Consider the following 21,863-nt stretch of genomic DNA (forward strand, 5'->3'; position numbering starts at 1 on the left):
CGCGTGGGCACGGGCGCACGTGTGCGCAGCTGTGAGTGTGCAGGACGGCCCGCGTGCGGGACCTATGCACGCGCACAGACCATGCGTGTGGGGTGCGCGCGGGCCCCGCGCGTGTGCAGGGCCGTGGCGGGCGCGCGTGCCCCGCGTGCGCGCGTGTGCAGGATCCAGCCCGGGTTTTCGGAGTGGCTGGAGCCGGCGGCGCTCCCGGCCGGGGTCTCCGTCCCGAGCGCGCTCGGCGGCGCCGCCGCCGCCTCCCAAGTTGGCGGAGCGGGACCCGCCGCCCCGCGGCTCCGCCAGTTTTGCCGGGACGCACCGCCCCCGCGGGGCTCCGGCAACTTTCTCCGGGCGCCCGGGGCGGGCCGGGGAAGTGCGGGGGGGCGCCGCGCCGTCCCGCCCCGCCCCGACCGCTAGGGTCCCCCTGGATGTGCCGCTTCTCGCCCGGACCGAGCCGCAGCTGCAGCCGGGGCGAGGGGGAGCGCGGAGCCGCGGGACCCGCCGCCCCGCCCGGGGACGCTCGGAGCCGCTCGGAGGTAGGAGCCGTCGGGCGAGTCGGGGCCGCTGGCAGGGGCTCGGGGCGCCCGCGGGACCCCGCTCCCCGGAGGAGCCGGGATGGCGCCGGACCCTCCGCCGGGCCGCGCCGGGGGCCGTCCCGCTCTCGCGTCCCGTCGGCGCCCGGGGAGGGGGGGGAACCTCGACCGGGGCTCCCAGCCGCGGGGCCCGGCGGGGCGCGGGCCGGCAGCGAGGTCGGACCGCGCGGGGCGGCCGGGGCCGTCCCGGGGCGGCCGGGGCGAGTGCGCTCAGGGGGACCGGCAGCGCGAGGCGGGCAGAACGCTCCGGCCCCGCCGCGCTCCGCGTCACGTACACTCGCGCTCACACCCACTCCCACGCCCTCACGCTCCCGCCGCGCTTCGCGCGCCGGGTGGGTGGGCTGCTCCGGCCGCGCCGCTGCTGTGCCCGCCCGCTGAAGTCCCTCGCAGCCCGAGGAGGGGAGGGGAGCGCTGGGCCGGAGCAGGGTGCTCCAGGCTCCAGCGCAGGCGGCCGCGGCTCCGGGCAGCTCCGCTGCTGCGCGGCCGGGGCTTGTTGGACCGGGAGCGGCGGCTGGATGGAAGTTACTGCCCTGGCCTGAGTGACGCAGCTGCCGCGGGATTGTCCCCGCGTGCACACGAACGGTGGGCAGTGCCACCCACGCTGCTGGTGCAAGCTCCTGGCCCATCCTGAGCCCTCTCACCCTGGGCCAGTCATGGTGTACGTGGGGCCCTGCCAGCCACCTCGTGGGCCTCTGCACCCAACTGCCTTGGCGAGGCAGAGAGGTGGCTGGCCCAGCCCGCATGCCCCGCAGACGGCTGTATCCCCACCAAGAGCACCCGCTGTTCCCAGGGCAAGGCTCTGAAGGGAGGAGGGTTTGGCGCTGAGACAATGGGTCCCCCTGCTCCCCCTGACAGCCTGCCAGGCCACGCGGGCGAGCGTCTGGCAGGAGCGAGGCGCAGGAAGATTCTGCGCACCCCAGGGAGCCTCTCGGAAACCGCGGCGAAATGCCCAGGTACTGGCACACCTCAGCTTCCCAGCCCTCATCCCACGGGCCCTGGGGCTGCGCTTCTTCCATCCCTATGCGGACTGTAGCAGAGGCTGCCACAGAAGTGTCCGACACCTGGGAAACCTAGACTCGCAGAACAGCCCGGATTGGAAGGGACCTTGAAAGGTCACCTGGTCCAACCATTTGTAGGAAAGGGAGCCTAGATGAGTTTATCAAGCCTCTCTGATTTTGGGGGGAGGGCAGAGCTGCTTTTTCACATCACTTGTGGAGCACCTTGAGTCCTTGCCTGTGCCAGTTCTGAGTGTCCGTCAGTCCTCCTGCACGCTTGCGCAAGGACTGCTGCTGGCTTTGGTAGTCAGAGAGCTGGGACTGGGGGCAGGTGGGTTGGGTGAGGGAGCTCAGCCTTGAGTCCCCCTACAGCTGAGACCAGGCTTGACCTCTCTGGCAGATGGCTCCAAGCGCCTCCTGTGCCCCACTGGATGCCGACCAGGACCACTGCGTTCAGGTGTTGGCTCTGCATTGCTCCCTGGCTGGCACGAGGAGTCGGGGGCCGGTGGAGCAGGCTGGCCAGGGCCAGGCATGGCACAAAGGAGCAGGAGGGAACTGGCATTGCCAGCGTGAGAGGCCCCTGAGCAGGGTATTGTGAGATCTGGTCAGCCCAGCTTGCAGCTGAGCATGAGCTAACCGAGCCTGTGCGGGCACAGGCCACCCTTTTCGGGGTCTGACCAGAACTGCCTGCGAGGCATCCCCAAACTGCACCAAGCCCTCAGTGAGCCAAGAGTGCAGGAAGGCTAAAGGCAGAGGAAGCGTCTCTCTGGAGAATTACCCTCTCTGTGTCATGGTGCCCTGGGCCAGGCCTTGCGCGCGCATGTGAAGTCCAGATGGTCCCTAACCAGAATGGGGGGCACTCAGCACTGCAGTGACAGCCTGAGGGCTGCACCTCTCCTACAAGGATGGAGAGGCAGGCAGCTGGGTCTGAGTAGGGCTGAATGTCTGTGGCATTTGCAATGCTGTGTTTGGGGTCTGGGAAACTGGTAGATACTCCAACCACAGCCAGGATCCTGCGCCCAGCCCTGGAAGGGATGCAGGGGCCCAGCAGATGCCACTGGGTACCCAGATACCTGAGTTTACCTCCATTCTGCTCTGTCAGCTATGTGTGGCAAACCTGAGCTGATGGATGCCGCGTCCTGAGGGTTGGGCGTTGGGTTTTGGTGCAGGGGTGGGTTGGGGGGAAGGGACGAGGAAGCAGCTGGATGAAGTTTCTCCTTCAGAAATTCAGACCTAGGAGAACTTCCCAGTATGGCTAGGTCTGCTGTGTCCAGTTGAGGCAGAAGCTGCCTTTGTGGGAGGTGGGATGGCAAAGGCACTACTGTTGCCTCCATGCTGTTGTGGGTGTTTGAAGCTGGTTGACTGATGCACGTTGTCTCTGCATAGCGTGAGCTGGGTGGTTCCACACTTTCCCTTGAGCCTTTGCCCAGCACAGTGAAGGTTACTGTTCCTCAGCAAGGGTCTTCAAGGGCAAGGGGGTCTTCTGGAAATTGAGACCCTGGAGCAGATCCACACCAAAACTCCCTGTGCCTGGTAGGACCCCCAAATTCCCCAACTACCAAGGATCCCAGCACCTCTGAGGAGACTGGCATGTACTGACCTGCGCCCACCAGTGCATACCCTCATGCATCTGCCAGCCCAGCTGCCACTGTGTGCATGCATGAGCTCCCAGTAATGCTTGTGAGTGGACTTGTGAGGCGCTCTGGGCATCTGCTTGTAGCCAAGTCACTGGTAGCTTGGGGGGCGGGGTCCTCATCTCCCCCATGTTCCAGGGTCTTTTCTATCAGAAAAACAAACGCAAAATCAGGAGCAGGTTGAGAGCTGAAGATCGCCAGGCCCCTGTGGCTGGTCTAATGGGAAGTGGTGGAACAAACTCAGTACTGCGTTCTCCTCGCAGTGCTGGAGCTAGCTGAGCTGCGAGAATCTCCCTGGAGCAGAGAAGTTTCCATCCGGGGGAGTGAGTCAGCACAGACACCTTGTGACGCGTGCTGTCGTGTCAGGGCAGCCTGAGGAAAGGCGGATGTTGAGCCTGGGCTTGGAGGGGGATTTGCGGCTCACTGTCCAGAATGTGTGAAGGCTGGGTGGGTGGATGGGCTGGAAGACATGAAGGCCCTTCTTCAGTGCAACCTGGGCGTGCTGTCAGTGATATACTGCAGCTCAGGACTGCAGCTGCCGTGCTAGAGAGGTTGGCCAGCCCGTAGTCCCTGGGGAATACAATTCTTCCCACTGCTCCAACACGCTGTACGAGTGTGCGCACCCTTACACATCCATGCACCTGCGCATGCATGCACCCTCATGGGCACGCATGTACGCATGTTCACAGGTGCCCAGACATAGGCACACCTATACGCGCGCATACCCATGTGTGACATGGCTTTCACAAAAGGATATTTGTGGTGGTGTCTTTCCTTCCTTCTACAGGCCGCTGGGCCTGTTCTTGTCCATCTGTCCTGACATACTAGAAAGAGGGAAACCTTGTGTGTCTGGTAGTTGGTCAGAAGGGAGAGCAATCCTCCTACACCCAGAGTGTCCCCCAGGAGCATGTATGTGCATGCACACTTACGGACATGTACACAGAGGAGCCTGTTTGCGTGTGTATGTACGTACCTGCATGCATATTTGCACAGTTATCTGGCTGGTTGGTGTCTTGCATGTGTGGTACTGGAGTCTCTCTGTCTGTGTGCATCAGTTTCTCTTGATATCTTCTCCTGGTGTTTAGCAGTCCCAGTGATGTGATAAATAAAAATGGTCCATTGAGTGGGTCCTTGGTGAGACCGAGGGGATTCTTCTACAGAAACGCTCATGGGAACACAAGAAGTGTACCCATCCCAATCCTTGTGGTACATCAAACCCCTTCAGAAGCTGCAGAATAACAAGGTGAACAGCTGATAAAATAGCTGCCTCAGAGTGGGAACAAGCAGCAAAAACAGAGTCGGGTTTCAGCTCTGCTGCATCCGGGTCTGAGACTGGGGTGGAGAGGGGTCGGGGGGGATGTGTCCAGATGTGGTGCAACCCCACTGTCAAACTCCCACCCCTGATCTAGGGGGAAGCAAAGCCCTGGCTGGTGCCCCCCATGGTGGCAGAGAACATGGGTCTAAGTGATGGGGTTGCTGTGCGTATGGACAGAGCAGGTCTCAAGTCAAGGAATGGGAAGGCAGGCATCTGTGCCACCCACCTCCCACTGGCAGATACTTCGGGAGAGACAAATGCATCCCAGCAGGCAAAGGATCACCAGGGACTTTTGGGAACAGCCTGAGGGCACCCTACCACCAACTCTCAGCAGACAGAGGGGGTCATCTGCCCCAAAGGAGGAGCAATTTATGCTTCCCAGATCCCCAAGTGCTGTGCTTACCTTGCTCCATGCTCAGCACGTCAAGAGACAGGCAGTTCCACAGATTAGAAGGGATTGCTCTTGTGTATCTAATCCCTTAATGACTGCTGAAGTCCCTGAGGTCCTGCACATCCTCCTGTTCCCATCTTCTGAAGAATCCTGCAGGATGGAGCTGTTGGGGTGGGAACAGGTTCAGCGGGAACTACCCTGATTGCAGTGGGAGGACAGATGACACTGCAGCCCACTGCCTGCAATGTCCTACCTTTTCTCCCTCGGGACGGCAGAATTTCCTGCATTGCAGCCCCTGTTCAGGGGGTGTCCCTCCATGCCCAACACACAAGCATGCTGGGTTGGGGATGATGCCTTGATGCTATGGGCAGGAGCACTGCCTGGCAGGGGCTCCCACAGCCGTGACTCAGAGCTGGGCTTTTATAGGTCCCACATGTTCAATTTTGCTGTTTCCCTCCAGCACGGGAAAGGAAGGGGGAAGCATAAAAATTCCTTATAGCAGCTGCTGCCACATGTGCACCCCCTCTTACCCTCACCCCAAAACCTTGCCTCCACCCAGACTCTAGCCCAATGATGAAGGTAGGGGCTAGGGAAGTGGCTTTATGTGAGCAATTTGCAGGGGTAGTGTGTGCCAAGGGCCAAAGCAAACAACATGCGAGCCCGTGACAATTGCCTGCCTGCTCTGGGACCACCTATCAAGCACCACCAGTCCTGCCTGGCTTGCCACGGCTTCCTGAGTGGCTCAGCTTGTGGTTGAGGGCCGCCGGTCCCTGCTTTATAGGGGGAAGAGTCGCAGGGAGCATGGAGCTGTGAGCTCCCACCATGCAGCCCTCCTCCATGGGCTGTCTCTGCCCTGGGATACACTGGAGACCGGGCAGCCAGGGCTGCACCCCAGGCTGGCCTGCCTTCCCCTCTTCCCAAAGCACACATGTCTTAGCATGTGTTGACATGTCTAGAGGCATGTCAGTGCATGGTCATGAGTGGGTGTGGATGCGTGTGGGAGCAAGGGGCTGGATTGTTTTGCCCCCTGCCGAGATGTGGCGTATGGGTGGTGGTGTACTGTGGCTTGCATAAGGCTGCGCTGCTAGAGGGGTGGGTGGGCTGGGGAGGGACCTCTGGTCCCTACTGGAAGTGGTGTGAAGGGCTGAGAAGAATTTTGGCATGGGGTGGGGAATGAGGATGCATTATGATTTCTGAAGGTGGCAGCTGGGGCTGGAGAAGGGAGGGAGGGAGAACTGAGTGGGGGATGTCCTGAACCTGTCCTGGCATGGATTTTTCTGCCCCTTTCCCTCCACACGTGTAAACTTCCCCCGAAGCTGGTTCTTCTCTGCCTCATCTTTACTGGGCAAGGGACCACCTTGGAACAAGCTTGGCAGCCCACACCAGCATGGGATCATGACCCTGAATTGTCCCCTTTCAGACCCCCTGAACCTGAAGCAATGTGCTTTGTGGCAGCTGCAGTCCTGGGCAGATTAGCTGCCCCATGCAGAGGAGCTTGGGCTCGCCCTAAAGGCCTGGTCTAACAGTGGGGTCAGATGCATAGCAAGGCAGCTGGGCGGGAGGTCTGCACATCAGTTCTGCTGGAGGCAGAGACGAGAAAGCATGTGGGGTCAGGGGAAGCAGTTCCCCAGCGCAGGCTGGCCTGGGCCCAACTTGGTCCCAGGGCAGGGAATAGGGGCTTCTTCCAGGGGGGAATTTCACCGTCTTTGCCTCACCATCAGTGGCCTTTTCCCACCCCCAGTGGGTGCCAGCTGTGGCGCCTGGGGAGGCTGTACAGCATGGAGGAGACATCATAGCTGGGGAGGAGTGTGTTGACACTGCCAGACCTGACCTGCCCTGGGAGGCAGCTAGGATGTGTCCCCTTGATCCTGGACTGTCGCTGGCATGAGGCATTGTTGGCTCCCCGGCAGCTCTCTTCCAGCCTTGCTACTTGTGCCTATGTGCTGCAGCTCAGCCTGGCCCTCTGCCGCATTCCTGTTCTGTGTCTGCAGAACTGCTCTGGCTGTGGCTCTCTCTGAACTGCCACCCCAGTGCGGGAAGGCAGATCTTAAGGCAGATCAATGTTTTTCCTAAGGCCCTGTACGGTTAAACCAATTGGGCACGTGGCTGATGCTGGGTCACAAGACGGCTGAGGTGAGGGCAGCAGGGCTCTGTGCCTGTGGCGGGCTCGGGGGTTTGCCTACCCCAGGGCTAAAGCCCACCTCCCCTGAGGGGGTGAAAAGGATATGCAGTCGTGGCCTTCTGGAGTGTCCCCCCACCCTAGCCCCTGCTGCACTGCTGGACCCTGCTCTCTGCCTCTTCTCTCTGCTCTGGCCCTCCCTTGCTCCCTCAGTGGGTAAGGTTTTCAGGTGGCTGGGCCTGCAAACATATAGTGGCTTCCCCTCAGCTACTGTTGTAGCTCCCCACATGTACATGTAGACATGCACATATGCACATTCCACACGGATGTAGACATGCACAAGCACACGTGTGAGCATGCAGGCAAACACATACATCTGTGAATATATACACACAAGCACCCCCCAAAAACCTACTCAGACATAAGCACAAATCCCTCTCCCAACTCATGCAAACACATATGGCCAAACTTGTGCATTCACACACACGCTTACAGAAACACAGATGCCCCCACGCATGCACACACAGAGCCCTCCCCCAGGCCCCCCACGCTGGGGCTGTGCTGGGCGGGTTGATGGATTGTGCCACACACAGCTCAGCGCTGCTGGTCTATCGGCTGGGATCTCGGCTGCAAGGGCTAATCCAGCCCTGACATCACATTCCTCCACAGTGGGACTCCGGGGCGGTTAACCCTGCCTGGGCTGGGCCCAGGGCAGGAGATGATGGGGACAATGCCGAGGTGCAGACAGGGACCCCCACCACCCCCGTGTGCTGGGCTGGATGGCAGCCACCCTGCTGCAGCATGCGGCACCCGCTGCTGCCGGCTGGCCAGCCCCGGGGGGCTGTCAGAGCTGGTCAGGAGCAGGGAGCGTTCCTGCTGGGAGTTGGGGTAGGGGTCTGCCATGTCGCAGGGTGTGGTGGGGTGCAGCCTGCCTCCTCCTGCAGCCGGGTCTCCTAAGGGCATACGATTCCCCTGTCAGTGCCTACATCTGTGTCTCTCCCTCCTTCCCACCATCACTGCTCCACCACCCATCAGCACAGGCATCCCGGCTGTCGTTCTGCCGTACAAGCTCGCTGCATCTCCTTTCCCTCTCTGCCTTTTGTGCCTTCTCCTCTGCCTCCTTCCCTTTCCCCCCCACCCCGTTCCCCAGTGTCTTCAGGAAACTGGAGCCAGATGACAGATTTTAGATGTGTTTGCAGGAAATAAAAGGCAAGGAGCTGGGGGGGGAGGGGGATGGCCAGTCCTGACCCCCTCCTGTGCGGCGTTTCGGCGTCTGGAGCCAGCCCTGCTTCAACTGCTCCTGCCGCTGGCTGCGCTCCTTATTTTCTTGGCAGAGAGGAGGAGGAATGTGTTTCAGTTTGAGTTTCTTGGCAGGAGGAGACCGAGGGAAGATTCCCCTCAATCCCGACTGCGCCTGGCTCTCAAATTTATGCCCATAGGCTGCGACTTGGGTGGGCCGTGGCGGTGTGCGGCAGGCGGGGGAGGCGAGCGCGGTGGGGGGGGGAGCCGCGGGCCAGTTCCCATTGGCTCCCTGCAGCCCTGGCCCCCTCCAGCTTCCCCTGCTCAGGGGGCCACCGGGGTCCGGGGAGCCCCTGCGGACCCCATGGGCTAGGGAAAGCATCCTGCAGCTGAGACCTGTGGGCCCTGGGCACTTTCTGCCTTATGTAGCCACCCCCCCACCCCCCATGCTGGTGCTCAGCAGGGGGAACCTGCGGGATGGGATAGGGCCCGGGCACTGCCCTCACGCCCGCCTGGCACCCACCTGCCTCCAGGCTGCCCCAGTGGGGAGACCCAGCCCTTGGCAGGCTGGGTCTGCTCGTCGAACTCCTCCGCTCTGCCTGGACCCAGGGAGGAGAGGCTGTCTTGGCACAGTGGGACCCTGACTCTTCTGCTGCACCTGGGTGGCCGGGGACCGAGGGTGGTGGGGACCAGAGCCCCACCAAGCTGCCCCCAGTCCTGCATGGTGGCTGCTGGAGGGGGCGCAGAGAGGGTGCCACCCCAGGCAGGGAGATGGTGTGCAAGGCTGGGGAGTCCCGAGGTGGGGGTAATGTGCCTTCTGCTGCGTGCCTGTGTGTTCCCCATGTGTGGTGGTATGCTCTGCATGTGTGTGTGCCCTCTGCCCACGTGTGCTCCATGCACGTTTAGGTAAACCTGGGCACATGCATGTGTTGTGTGCATGTGTGCTGTGCATGCACATGCAGCTTTGCATGTGTTCCATTGGACATAACGTGTTCTCTGGTGTGCATAAGTGCGCGTGCGCTGCATATTACATAGCTGCTGTGTGTATGCACGTGGAGTTTGTGGGGTGATCACTCAGCAGGTGTGTGTACACGTGCTCTGTGAATGTGTGTGTGCGTGTATATGTGTGCAGGGATGTTGCAGGTGGCGGACAAGGCAGGGGCTGGAGTAGCTGTGCATAGCAAGGTGAACAGGGCCAACATTCGGCAAGGTAGAGGCGACATCACAAAGGCTATGGGTGAATTAACCCTTTTCCTGGAAGCGGTAGGTGCCCCACAGGTGGTGCCCCATCTGCTTGGAACTCAGGGCAGCAGAGCAGCAAGTCCCCAGTCCAGGTTGGGGTGGGCAGCTGTAGGCTGATGGAAGCCAGCTGGGCCCAGGACAGAGCCTGTCGTCCTATTGCCACTGCAGCAGGTGGGTGCGCCTGTCTGGGCAGGCACAGCCCCACTCCCCTTTGGGCTGGGATGGCTGCATATGGTTACTGCACTGCATGGTAGCAACCTGCCTGCTCCCATATAGAGCAGGCAGCTGGTGGGCTAAGACTGTGGTTCTGGGGCGGCCTGGGGGAGCTCAGGTGATGATTCTCGGGAGGGAGAGACAAGGGGCTTTGGCTTTGCCGAATACCAACACCCCCCATCATCTCCCAGCTGCACATGTGCCTCTCCAGATATGTGCAAACGTATGTTCATGCATCCATGTGTGTGTCTGCGTACATGTGACTAGCTGTATGCACAAGGGGCTGGGGGGTGTGTGCTGTGGCCGACTCCACAACTAGACAAACTTTTGTGAGGGACTTGCAAACCCTCTCTTTGTTAGATGTTGTGGCTGGGGTAGGGGGCAGATGGAAGGCTTCCCCTGGAGCTAATTCCCAATCTTTGCTGGAAGGCCCTGGTCCAGCAGGCAGGTAAGCGGCCCCTCATCTGCCCTCTGCACGCCCCCCCCCCATTTCTTACTCGTCTGTCTCTCTTTCCCTTGCCTTCCCCCAGCACCACCACCTTCCTGGGTGCCTCCCTCCCCCTTTGCCTGCCCTGCTGCCCCCCCCCCCCTCCATTCTTCCTGGCTGACACTCTCACAAAGCCCCGAGACAAGCTTTCAAAGGGGCAACTCATGCGGAAGAATTGCTGCCCCCCCCCGTGCTCCAAATGCAACCCAGCACTTTCCCAGCAGGGTGAGGGGCTCCCACTCCCCCAGACCCCTTGTTTGGGGCGATTCCCTTAGTCTTTCAAAAGGGGAGGCTGAGGGGGGCACGAGGCCTTGTTCCCAGCGCCATCCACATGTGCCCCTGTGGTTGTTTCTCCTTCCAGAGCGTCTGTCCTTCCTGTAAGCCCCCACAGGTCTCGTGACAGGACAGTGACCATGGGTGAGGATGGAGCTGTGGGCCAGGACCTGGGTGCAGAGGCCGAAGGCACAGCTACGTTGGAGATCTGACCATGGGCAGGGCCAGGCAGAGCAGCAGGTGGAAATGAGACCCAGGCACAGGGCAGGAACCTGCAGGCACGAATGGGATAGCGGGCTGGGCTGGGCCCTGTGGGCAGGGGTGCGATGTGTTTGTGGGACAGGGCAGGGTTTTGACCTGCAGGCAGGGTGGGGACCCATGGGCAAGACAGGGCTGGGTGGGACCTGCAGATGCTGCAAGGACCCATGAGGAGGGCAGAGCAGGGTGCCAGCTTGGGTCCTTTGACCAAGGATGGTTCTAACCCTCTGTGCATTGGTTTCCCCTCTTGGCAGTTAGGGCTTGCAATTTTTACATCGATGTGTGTGCTTGAGCGTGGATGTTTGTGTGGGTGTCTGGGTGCACACATATGTATTTCATCCCCCCTGGAACAAACGCTGCAGTGGGCTTGGGACTCTTGCTGGGACAGGACCCTCTTAGTACAGTGCCAAGCACGAGGGCACCTTTCTAAGTCAGTATGGGATCACAAGGGATGCTTGTGATGGGTGACCACAGGGTGCCCTGCAGCAGTGTCACAGCTTGTGCTAAGCTATCAGAGGTGGCCTTGAACTGGGCAATGGTCTGATCTGTACCGCGGTCCTTGTGCTTAGGGTGTGTTAACTCCCCTGTGCTGGTGCCACGAGAGGCCTGGGGGCTTGCCAGGCACTGCGGGCATGGGGACAGACATACTTGCTTTGGAGGGGGTGGCAGACGGCCTCCTTGTTTGGCCAGGTGGCTGTGGTGACACAGAGCTGCCATGGCTTGTACCTCCTGCCTCCACCCAGCTCGCCAGAGGCATGCAGTTTCCCTCACGGTTTATGTCTCTGCAGTGTCAGCAAGGGAGGAGAGGGGTGTGGGGGACTGCACCCTGGCCCTGCAGACATCTCCCTTGCACCCGCCCATTCTCCCTTCCAGGTATATACAGGCCTGTGCCCCAGGTGAGGAACGGCCCCCACCTCCAGGGAGAAAGTGGGAGCCCTTAGGGCAGGGGGGGCCACCCCGATGGCAAGGGAGCACCAGGATGCGTACGTGTGGGAGGGGGCAAGGGAAAATGCCAGGGGCCACGCCGGCAGTGTGGGGGTCCCCGAAGCTTTTGGGTACACAGACGTTCATTGGTGGTTGCCGCCGCATCGGATGTCCTCTAGCCCAGTTCCTCCGCCTAGGACCCTCACGTCTGCGCCCCCGAACGGGGGGGACGACAAGGTTTCCCCCTTTGTCACCTGCGCTTCCCGCCTCGGCAGGTGCCCTCAGGACTCCCCTTTGCCGTGGGCTCGGGGCAGAGGTCTGTGAGGGTTGTGCGCCCTGGGCGGGTGGGTGCGGGGCCGCGGCGGGAGGTTTCGGGCCGTGGGCAGGGCGGGGGTGGACGTGGGGTGGGAGGTGGGGGGGCGCGAGGCGGGGGCCCTGGGAGAACCTTCGTGCCCGTGGGGGGGGCTCCGGCCGCGGCGGGGGGCGGCCCGGGCGGGCCCGCGGCTGCGCTGCGGCGCCCCCTGGCGGGCGCGGGGTCCCGGAGGGGCGCGGGGCTGGCGGGCAGGGACGCCGGCCCACCCTTGTCATCCTCAGGCCCCGACCGGCTCCAGCCCCTCGGCGAGGACCAGATGCGCTCCTGAGCCCGGCCAGGCCACGCCACGACATGTTCAACCCCGTCAGCCCCCCAGCCACCGGCTATGCTGAGCGCTGCTGCCTGCGCCCGCCCCACGGACCAGCCCCAGGGGCTCCGGGGCCGCAAGGTCGGTCGTAGTCCCTTCGTCCTGGCCGGTGCCTGGGCCCGAGCGGTGCCTGGCGCAGGCGCGAGGGGCACCTGACTTCAGATGTAATCCTTGGGTTCAGGGATGCTCTGGGGATCTCCTCTCCCCGTCGTGCCATCCACCCTAATAGTCTTCCCGTCTTTCTCCTCCCCTTTGCCAGGACTTGATTTCCCCTTATGCCATCAGTCAAACCTCACGAGCAGTCACCGTGGTTATGGCTTGGTGGCAGGAACCGAGCACCCAGGCGGTGGTGATGGTAAGTCTGCAGTCTTGGGAGGGCATGGGGTAGGTAGGGGTTCAGGCATCTCCTGGGGATTGTGTTGGTTGTGTCAGGAGTGCAGGTGTGTGTGCTGAGGGCGTTGGGCAGTCCCAGAGACAGTGATGCCTGTGATGAGGGAGGGGACTGCTGGGGTTTCAGGTATCTTCCCTGGAACATGCCAGTGTGAACAGGATGATTTGTGTTGGCTGTGGCCGAGGGGATCAGGCACTTTTCTTGGGATGATATCAGCCGTGGCAGGGAGTACGTGTGTGTCAAGAGGTTCAGGTACCCCCTGGGAACATTGATGGCCGTGGTAGGGAGGAGGGACGCTTTCCAGCCTTGCCACAGCCCAAAGCCAGCAACAAGCCAGCAACGAGTATGAACTGGGAGAGGAGTGGCTGGAGAGCAGCCCTGCGGAAAGGGATGTAGGGGTGGTGGTTGGCAGCAGGCTCAAAAGGAGCCAGCAGTGTGCCTTGGGAGCCAAGAAGGCAAGCCGTATCCTGGGGCGCATCAAACACAGCATAACCAGCTGGTGAAAAAGGGTGATTATCCCTCTGTATTTAGCATTGGTGCGGCCTCACCTTGAGTACTGTGTCCAGTGCTGGGCCCCACCATTTAAGAACGATGTTAAGGTACTCGAATGCGTCCAGAGGAGGGCAGCAAAGCTGGTGAAAGGGCTGGAAGGCATGTCCTATGAGGAACAACTAAGGACTTTGGGTATGTCTAGTTCGGAGAAAAGGAGGTTGAGGGGTAGGTAGAGCTGCTCTCTACAGCTTCCTGAGGAGGGGAAGTAGAGGGAGGTGCTGATCTCTTCTCCCTGGTATCCAGTGATAGGATGCATGGGAATGGTTCAAAGCTGTGCCAGAGGGGGTTTAGACTGGGCATGAGGAAGCATTTCTTTACCGAGAGGGTGGTCAAGTACTGGAACAGGCTTCCTAGAGAGATGGTCAATGCCCCAATCTTGTCAGTATTTAAGAGGTATTGGGACAATGCCCTTAACAATATGCTTCAACTTTTGGTCAGCCCTGAATTGGTCAGGCAGTTGGACTAGATGATCATTGTAGGTCCCTTCCAACTGAAATATTCTATTCTATTCTATTCTATTCTATTCTATTCTATTCTATTCTATTCTATTCTATTCTATTCTAAATCAGAAGCTAACTGGCACACTCAAGGTACTGTTCCAGGCTCCAAAGCACCAGGCTTGTGTCCTTGGGGGTTTCTTCAGCCTCCTGGGACCCATGCTGAGAGGAGTGCTCCCCACTCTCTGCTGCCATCCCAGGCTCACGGTTCTCAACGCCCCGTGGTGCAGGCAAACTGGGCAAGAAGCGGGCACTGTCCATCTCACCCCTGTCAGACTCTAGCATTGACCTGCAGACGGTAATCCGCACCTCACCCAACTCCCTCGTTGCGTTCATCAACTCCCGCTGCGCCTCTGCCAGTGGCTCCTACGGCCACCTCTCCATCAGCACCATCAGGTGGGCACCAGATTTCAGCCCCACTGGCATGCATGCAGCCTGTCAGTCTGGGAGCCTGAATGCCGATTCCCAACTTGCGGAGTGCCTGGTATGAGGGCTAGGGAAGGCGGGAGCAGAGTGGGACGGTGGGTTAGGGAAGGAGTGGCTGGGTGTTCAGACACCTGTGATCTGTGGCTCAGAAGACCTAAACTTCTGTCCTCTGATGGTGTCATCTGCTCATCCATCTTGCTCTTTGCAGTCCGTCGCTGGGGTACCAGAGTCCACCGGGCCAGCAGAAGGGCCAAGGCCACCTGTACAGCCACCCCCCGCCCCCTGCCCCATGTAGCTCCCATGAACACCTGTCCACCCGGCCAGGGCTCCTGCACCATGCCCCAGCTCGTGGGACCCTCAAACACTGCCAGGTAAGGGGGCCTTGCATACGTATGAGCGGTGCGTCGCGTATAAGCGGTGGTCCAGTGGGCATCTCAGTGCTGACTGCTTTCCACTTTCCCCCCTGCCCCGGTAGCAGCTAAAGTTGGAGTGGAACCTCAGCAGCCCTCTGACTCTCAAATACCCAGAGGAGAGATCTGAGGGTGACATCTCCAGTCCAGCTTCCACAGGCACCCAGGTACTCCCCCAGCCTTGAGATGCCCCACTTCCCCAGGGCTCTATGCTCCTCCCTGTCACCATTCCCAGTAACAGGAAGCATGAAGGGTCGTACCTGAGAGTGCTCATCTGGCTGCGCTCCCCCAGGACCCCTTGCTGGGGATGCTTGATGTTCGGGAAGATCTGGAGAAGGAGGATGGGAAACCTGAGTCTGAGACTCTGTATGAAACCAATTGCTACTGGGATGGCTGTGCCAAGGAGTTCGATACGCAGGAGCAGCTGGTGCATGTGAGTTAGGTCCTGCCTGGGTACACCCAGTCCCAGAACCTGCCCTCCGGTTGCTGGTGGACATCCCCCTGTGTCAACCCATGACTCTATGACTGTCCTATAGTGAGCCACTCCCCTCCCCCTGACCCCATTCTGAGAACTTACTGTACAGATGCCCAGTGTTAGAAGTTGCCCCTAGGAGAGGAGGAACACATATCCTCTACTTGTAGGCAAGTTCTTTGTGACCCTCCCATACCATGTCTCTAGGGCGAACACCTAGTCCGGCCTTCCTTACCCCTGGAGGAGCTCTCCTGAACCACTCGTACATCCAGACTTCCTCCTTTGCTCTTTGTCTCACTCCAGACACTCCAGCTCTCCTATATCCCCTTGACCACCCCTCAGACCCCCTATGTCTTCTCTTGGTCCTCCCAAAATAGACCCCAGCCATCTCCTGTATCCCCTGCCGCCTCTAGAGACCAGCTGACCACTCTTATTTTCCCCTAACCTCTGGTGTTTCCACCTGACATCCCAGTCCCTCTATGTCCATTTCTCCCGTGGTACTTTCTTAAGACACTTGTATCTCCCTGACCTTTGATGCCCTCCAGTGATGCCCCTCTCTCCTCAGCACATCAACAATGAGCATATCCACGGGGAGAAGAAGGAGTTTGTGTGCCACTGGGCAGCATGTTCCCGGGAGCAGAGGCCCTTCAAGGCTCAGTACATGTTGGTGGTGCACATGCGACGTCACACAGGCGAGAAACCTCACAAATGCACGGTGAGCTGGCACGAGCCTTTGTAAAGCCTCAGCTAAGCTGTGGTGCCTTGCACCAGGCAGAGCTTGGGGCAGGCTGCGAGCTGGCCTGTCTGGTTAACGGCATTGAGGGGGACATGTGGTGGGGAAAATGAGGTGGGACAGGCGGGCTGGTCAGGAGCATGGTAGTACATGATAGAATGGGGTACATGTGTAGCAGGCTAGAGCCGCTGTAATCAATGGCATGGCAGAGATGCACATGAGGTAAAGAGGTATGTAGCAGGCTGGGAGCAGCGCAACCACGTGGCCAGTGCATAGTGAGGTGGCGTGACATAAGCCAGAAGGGTAAAGGGCGTCACGGTGGTGCGAAGACATGCATCTGAAGGAGGGCGGGTGCGTTGCGCGTTGGCTGGTAGGCGTGATACATGTCCGTGGCAGATGTGCCGTGGGTATGTAGTATGGGGGTGATGTGGTACAGGGTCTGTTGAAGGCGTGTGGCATGTTTCACCCTGCTTGCCTGCACAGTTCGAGGGCTGTAACAAAGCCTACTCACGCTTGGAGAACCTCAAGACACATCTGCGCTCACACACGGGTGAAAAACCATATGTGTGTGAACACGAGGGTTGCAACAAGGCCTTCTCCAATGCTTCTGACCGGGCCAAGCATCAAAACCGCACGCACTCCAATGAGGTACAGACCCATCTGGGGCTCTTCGCATCCCTTTTGGCTCCCCGTATGCCTCCCGATTAGTCCCGTACCCTGAGAAGTCCCTGCATCCCTGGTTTTTTTCTGTGTGTCCCAACTCCCTCCTTGCCTGCTCTAATAAAGCACGGCCCCTTGCTCCCTTCCTTGGTCACCTGCATTCCCACCAGTGTCCCTTTACTTCCTGCCCTACTCCTGTGGAGCACCGTCCTTATGTTCTTCCTTGCCTGCAAGGGGACCCAGCCTCTTTGATCCCTTCCTACCCTCAGTTCCCCAAGTTCTCGGGCCTGTTCAAGAGGGAGGGAAGGGGAATTTATTTCATGCCCAGCTGCTACTTTGTTGGGAGGGGTCTCTGGTTGGAGCTAATGCCCTCCCTCCAACGTGCCTACCTTTCTTCCCCAACAGAAGCCCTATGTGTGCAAGATTCCAGGCTGCACCAAACGCTACACAGACCCCAGTTCCCTGCGCAAACACGTGAAGACAGTGCATGGCCCTGATGCCCATGTCACCAAGAAGCACCGAGGAGATGTGGTGCCAGGCCGTGCGCTGCCCACCCCCAGTGGCCCCCCAGACATGAAGCAAGAGAAAGATGCAAATGGCCTCACTGAGGCCCGGAAGGATGACAGCAAACTCTTAGTGCCTGACTTGGCCTTGGTAAGGAGCTGGGGGTGTGATGATGGAGGGAGGCCTGGCCAGGCCTGTCGAGGAGTCAGTTTGCGTGGTAGGGGATTCATCTCCACACCTGGCAGGTTGCATTAAGTGTGTAGTGGATATTTGACCCCCTTTTCCTTGGTTAATGTTTTGGGTACCCCCTAGAAGCCGCAGCCCAGCCCAGGTGGGCAGTCATCGTGCAGCAGCGACCACTCCCCACTTGGCAGCACCACCAATAATGACAGTGGTGTGGAGATGGCAGGCAACGCGGGTGGGAGCTACGAGGATCTGTCCACACTGGAGGATGTGGTGCCCGGTGAGCCCATGGGTACCTCTGGGCTCATGGCCCTCCACAAACTAGAAAATCTTCGCATTGACAAACTGAAGCAGATGAGGAAGCCGTCAGCTACCAAGGGCCTGAATTTGCCAGCCATCCCTGGAGCCGGTGAGACTGTGGTTCCCTCCCACCCGGATGCAGGGCCAGTCCTATGGGCACTGTGTCAGGAGAGGTCTGGTTTGCATCCGGAGAAGTTTCCTCACCTTCCTTTCCCTGGTGGTGGACCCCCACATCTGGGCTGCACCCCATCTTTGCACTCAATAATCTTAAAAGTCTTTTCCAACCTAAGTGATTCTAAATGATCTTCTGCCCCCTCTTTGTTGCCACCACTTGAATCTGCTTCCTGTCCTAGCAGGCACTAACCACAGGAGAGGCCACATCCTGGTTTCTCCTCTGACCACCGGTGCTATGCTGTGTCCTGAGTGCCTTGATGTAACTCCTCCTTTTCTTTCCTCAGGCTTGCCTGGGGAGGTGCCTGGGATCTCCGTGCTGCCGTCAGCTGCCTCGCACCGGCGCATCGCGGAGCTGTCGGCAACAGAGGTGGGCATGCCGCTGAACGAGCGCCGGAGCAGCGCCACCAGTACTGTAAGCTCAGCCTACACCGTGAGCCGGCGCTCATCCCTGGTGTCCCCGTACCTGGCTGGGCCATGTCTGGGTGGCGAGGCAGGGGCAATGCCCAGTGCGGCAGGCCTGGCAGACGGCTATGACCCCATCTCTCCGGACGAGTCGCGACGCTCCAGTGATGCCAGCCACTGTGGAGGGCTGCCGGGTGTGGGCAGCCTTACCCCAGCCCAGCGCTACCGTCTCAAGGCCAAATATGCTGCAGCCACTGGTGGCCCACCCCCAACCCCACTGCCCAACATGGAGCGGGTGGGCATGGGTGGCCACAACAGCTTACCTGGGGACTACCTTGGGCCAGCCGAACCCCGCTTCCTTGCAAACGGTTTGCTGCGAAGGCACAGTTCCAATGACTACCCTGGCTATGCAGGCAGCGTTCCTCCTCACCTGGTACCTCGGAATGGTGTGCGGCGGGCCAGCGACCCAGCCCGGACCGCAGCCAACCCTCATGCTGTGCCCAAGGTGCATCGTTTTCAGAGCATGGGTAATGTGAACGTGCCAGGAGTGGGCAGAACTGCTCTGCAGCCCTTGGGTGGTTCTGATGCCAATCTTCAGCGCCATGTCTTTTCCCCACGCCCACCCAGCATCAGTGAAAATGTCTTCCTGGAGAGTGTGAGCATAGAGGGCCCTGGCCCAGGCATGGAGTCTGGCTTGCTAGAGATGGAACAGTACTTGAACTACCCCGAGGAGAGCTTCCCATGCCAGGGGACAGGTGTGGAGCTCCACCGTGAAGGCCTCTATGGCAGCACTCGCCGGACCATGGGGGGTATGCAGCTGAACCTAGGAGGGCATGGGGACATGGAAGAGGGGTTGCTTCCGTCTGAGTTCTCCTTCCCTCAGTGCCAGATGAACCAGCACTTTGCGAGTATGCATGCTGGCAACGGGACCATACCAGCTCCTTGGGATGAACCTCCCCAAGGCAATCTGAAAATGAGTTCTGTGCAGTCAAGCATCAGTGCCTCTGCTGCTGTCATGTCTGGGCCACACTGTCACCATCAAAGTACTGAGTACCCACTACCCAGTTCTTGTGGGCAGCAGCCCAAACTTGTGAGCACATGCCAGGACAGTGGGTTTTCTGCGGGGCACCGGCTTAACCACCTACAGATCAAATCTGAGCAGCGTTACCCAGCACCTACCCCAGCACTTGCTCCCTGCCAGAATACCAAGCTTGCTGGGCCCATGCAGCCTCCTGCATCATTTGGCCAAGCCATGAATGTAGGGCCTGGTGGTTACCAGGCCGAGGAACAGGCACCTGTCAGTTACATGGGCATGTCGAGCCTGGGCACTAGAAGAGCCCAGACCCCCACCATGCAGACCAAAGAAGTGATGGTCCGTAGCTATGTGCAGGCTCAGCAGGCTCTGATGTGGGGAGACCAACTAGCCTCCAAGGGAGGGGAGACTGGCATGGGGCTGGGCAGTGAACCTGGGCAGTGCCAAGCCATGCAAGCACCGCTGTACCTCAGCCCCAAGTACTCTGGTTACCAAGCCAAACCAGATCACCTCCAGGGTCTGGCAGAGACCCAACACCTCCTAAATGCCCCATGCTTCAACCCAGAGATGGTGCCACACCCACCCGGTGGCCCTAAACCACCTGGTCACCAAAACAGTCTGAACTATGCAGGCAACCTGGCTCAGCCAAGTCATTCCTATGAGGGAGTGGAAGCCAGCTCCCGGCGTATACTTCGCTTGCCCCCTGCCCGCCCCACACCTGAGGGTCCCGGGAATGCCCTGCTGTATTACCCAGGCCAGGGCGCACATGTGGGCAAAGGTGGGCATAAGCTACTGGGCCAAATGGCAGCAAGCTGTGGGGGTCCCGGGCATTATGGTGGGGGCTTGGAAGGACTCAAAGGCAGCTCATATTACTACCTGGATTCAGAGGAGCAGGTGGCCAACAGCCTGGACTCCCTGGACCTGGAGAATACGCACCTTGACTTTGCTGCCATTGTGGAAGATCCAGAGGCACCCGCACTGCTGCCTGGGCCCCCAACCCCTGCTGGTAGCCTCCTGCTTCCTGCATCTGGCGGTGCCAACATGGCTGTGGGTGACATGAGTTCCATGTTGAGCACTCTGGCTGGGGAGAGCCATTTCCTCAACTCCCTGTCCTAACTAGGAGGTACCAGCCATCAGGTGGGCATGTCTGCAACTGGGGGCGGGCAAAACACACTTGGGCAGAGGCGTGAAATGCTTTCTCACATGCAGATTTATGCCTGGTGTGGGGAGGGGGTGAAGAGGGGAGAAACACCCTTGGAATCTCCTCCAGTCTGTGAGTGTCAGGCTCTTTCAGAGGAGGGACATTGCTGGGTCCCAGACAAAGCTGCAACCCTGATCAGGTGCTTCAGGTCACCTCTTGCCAGGAAGGAACTGGTTTTACTGAGCCCTTCCATTCCAGTGCCTGGAACCTTTCCCTGCCTCCCTGGCCCTCTGGACAAGGTGGCCCTGTGCAAGTCTTAGTATCCAAACCAAAGAGCACCACTCTCCCCAACCTGTGGGCAGGCCCCATCCCTATGTTCCCACTGCGCTCCCCCTTCCCCCTGCCTTAAATCCAAGTCTTTGTCAGGACTGCAATCACTCCTTGCTTGGCAAGCCCACACCCCCCTCCCCTCAATTTTGCTTAAGGAGGGAGAAGGGGGAGGCAGTTCTCCATCACGGGGGGGAGGGGCGTGGGGTGCCTGGCACTGCCTGTGTCACTCTGTACATAGTGTGCCTATGTGTATGTCTTTCTTATGGGTGTTACCCCAGCCTTTCTTTTGTTTGAAAGAAACAGCAGTGCCTCCCCTCCCCATTAAACCCTTTCTCAGGGGAGTGTGAACTGTGTGCTTTTTTTTATCCCTGCACATGGGCTCCAAGCTAGACCCCCTGTGCCAGGTGCCGTACGGTCCCCCCTGCCCTCTCCCTCTTTCTGTTGGTCCATCTGGGACCAAGACCTACTTGTGCCTGGCCCTGCAGAAGCAACACCCCCCCCCCGCCCCCTTTGGATGGGGGAACCAGCCATAGCATATCTTGCACAGGTCAACCACATACTGATTCCCACTGCAGGGGTTTGGGGGGGGCGGGGGGGGGGGGGAAGGGCAGTGCTGCCTCCATGTTGCAGACCTGGCAGCATCGAACAAAAGCACTGGCAGAAGCACATTGAGACCCACGTACACCTGGAGGTATAGTCTCAAGGTATGGCTCTGTGCCTTTGGGTCTACACCTGGATCTGAGGCTTTTTCTTCAGGCCATCTTGGCATGTCTGGGGGCTACTCTGGGCCTTCCTTATGCATCGGGGCACCACCTTGGCACCTCTAGGGCTGCTCTGAGTGCTGGGGACTCTTTGTAGGGTCTCCAGGACTGTCTAGGTGTGTTTGGAGTTGCTCTAGAGCTTTTCTGGGGTCTCTGGGTGGCCTTTTGCTTGCTCTGAGCTGCTACATGTTCTCCAGTGTTCTGAGAGCTGCTTTGCTGCTTCTGCCAGCTGGCTGGGATTCCTAAGGGCCCTAAGGGCACACTCAGTGTCTTCAGGGCAGCAGTGGGCATTTCAAACCTGTAAATTGGGTGGTTTAGGCCACCCTGGTGTCTCTGGAGATACTCCAGGGCTCTTTCCAGGCCGTTAGTACATCACTGGGGCTGTTCTGCAGGTCTCTGAGTGGACGTCTTTGTGCTGCTTGAGGTGTGCTGGGGCATTCCCAGTTATTCCAAGGCTCCTGCAGATTCTCTGGGCTTTTCCAGGACCTCCAAGTCATGTTCAAGAGCATCTTTCCTGGTCCCTGGGCCTGTTCTCAG

General features: G+C 59.6%; 1 protein-coding gene across 3 annotated transcripts; it reads left to right on the forward strand.

The window, feature by feature from the left end:
- The first annotated feature begins 365 nt into the window (after window positions 1-365).
- On the forward strand, window positions 366-20,963 carry GLI1 (GLI family zinc finger 1). Of its 3 annotated transcripts, none has more exons than XM_075049755.1 (13): window positions 366-530; window positions 12,272-12,438; window positions 12,617-12,712; window positions 13,870-13,890; window positions 13,998-14,193; window positions 14,432-14,594; window positions 14,699-14,800; window positions 14,926-15,066; window positions 15,671-15,820; window positions 16,322-16,486; window positions 16,904-17,152; window positions 17,315-17,594; window positions 17,944-20,963. In XM_075049755.1, exons 2-13 carry the CDS (start codon window positions 12,342-12,344, stop codon window positions 20,208-20,210), a joined length of 3,927 nt encoding a protein of 1,308 aa, XP_074905856.1. In that variant the 5' UTR covers window positions 366-530; window positions 12,272-12,341; the 3' UTR covers window positions 20,211-20,963. The 3 variants fall into 3 exon arrangements, with proteins under 3 accessions (XP_074905856.1, XP_074905857.1, XP_074905858.1); XM_075049756.1 differs by having other exon boundaries at window positions 14,702-14,800; XM_075049757.1 differs by lacking the exon at window positions 13,870-13,890.
- The last annotated feature ends 900 nt before the right edge of the window (window positions 20,964-21,863 follow it).

This window comes from Buteo buteo, chromosome 17 (genome assembly GCF_964188355.1).
Source record: "Buteo buteo chromosome 17, bButBut1.hap1.1, whole genome shotgun sequence".
Classification (NCBI taxonomy): Eukaryota; Metazoa; Chordata; class Aves; order Accipitriformes; family Accipitridae; genus Buteo; species Buteo buteo.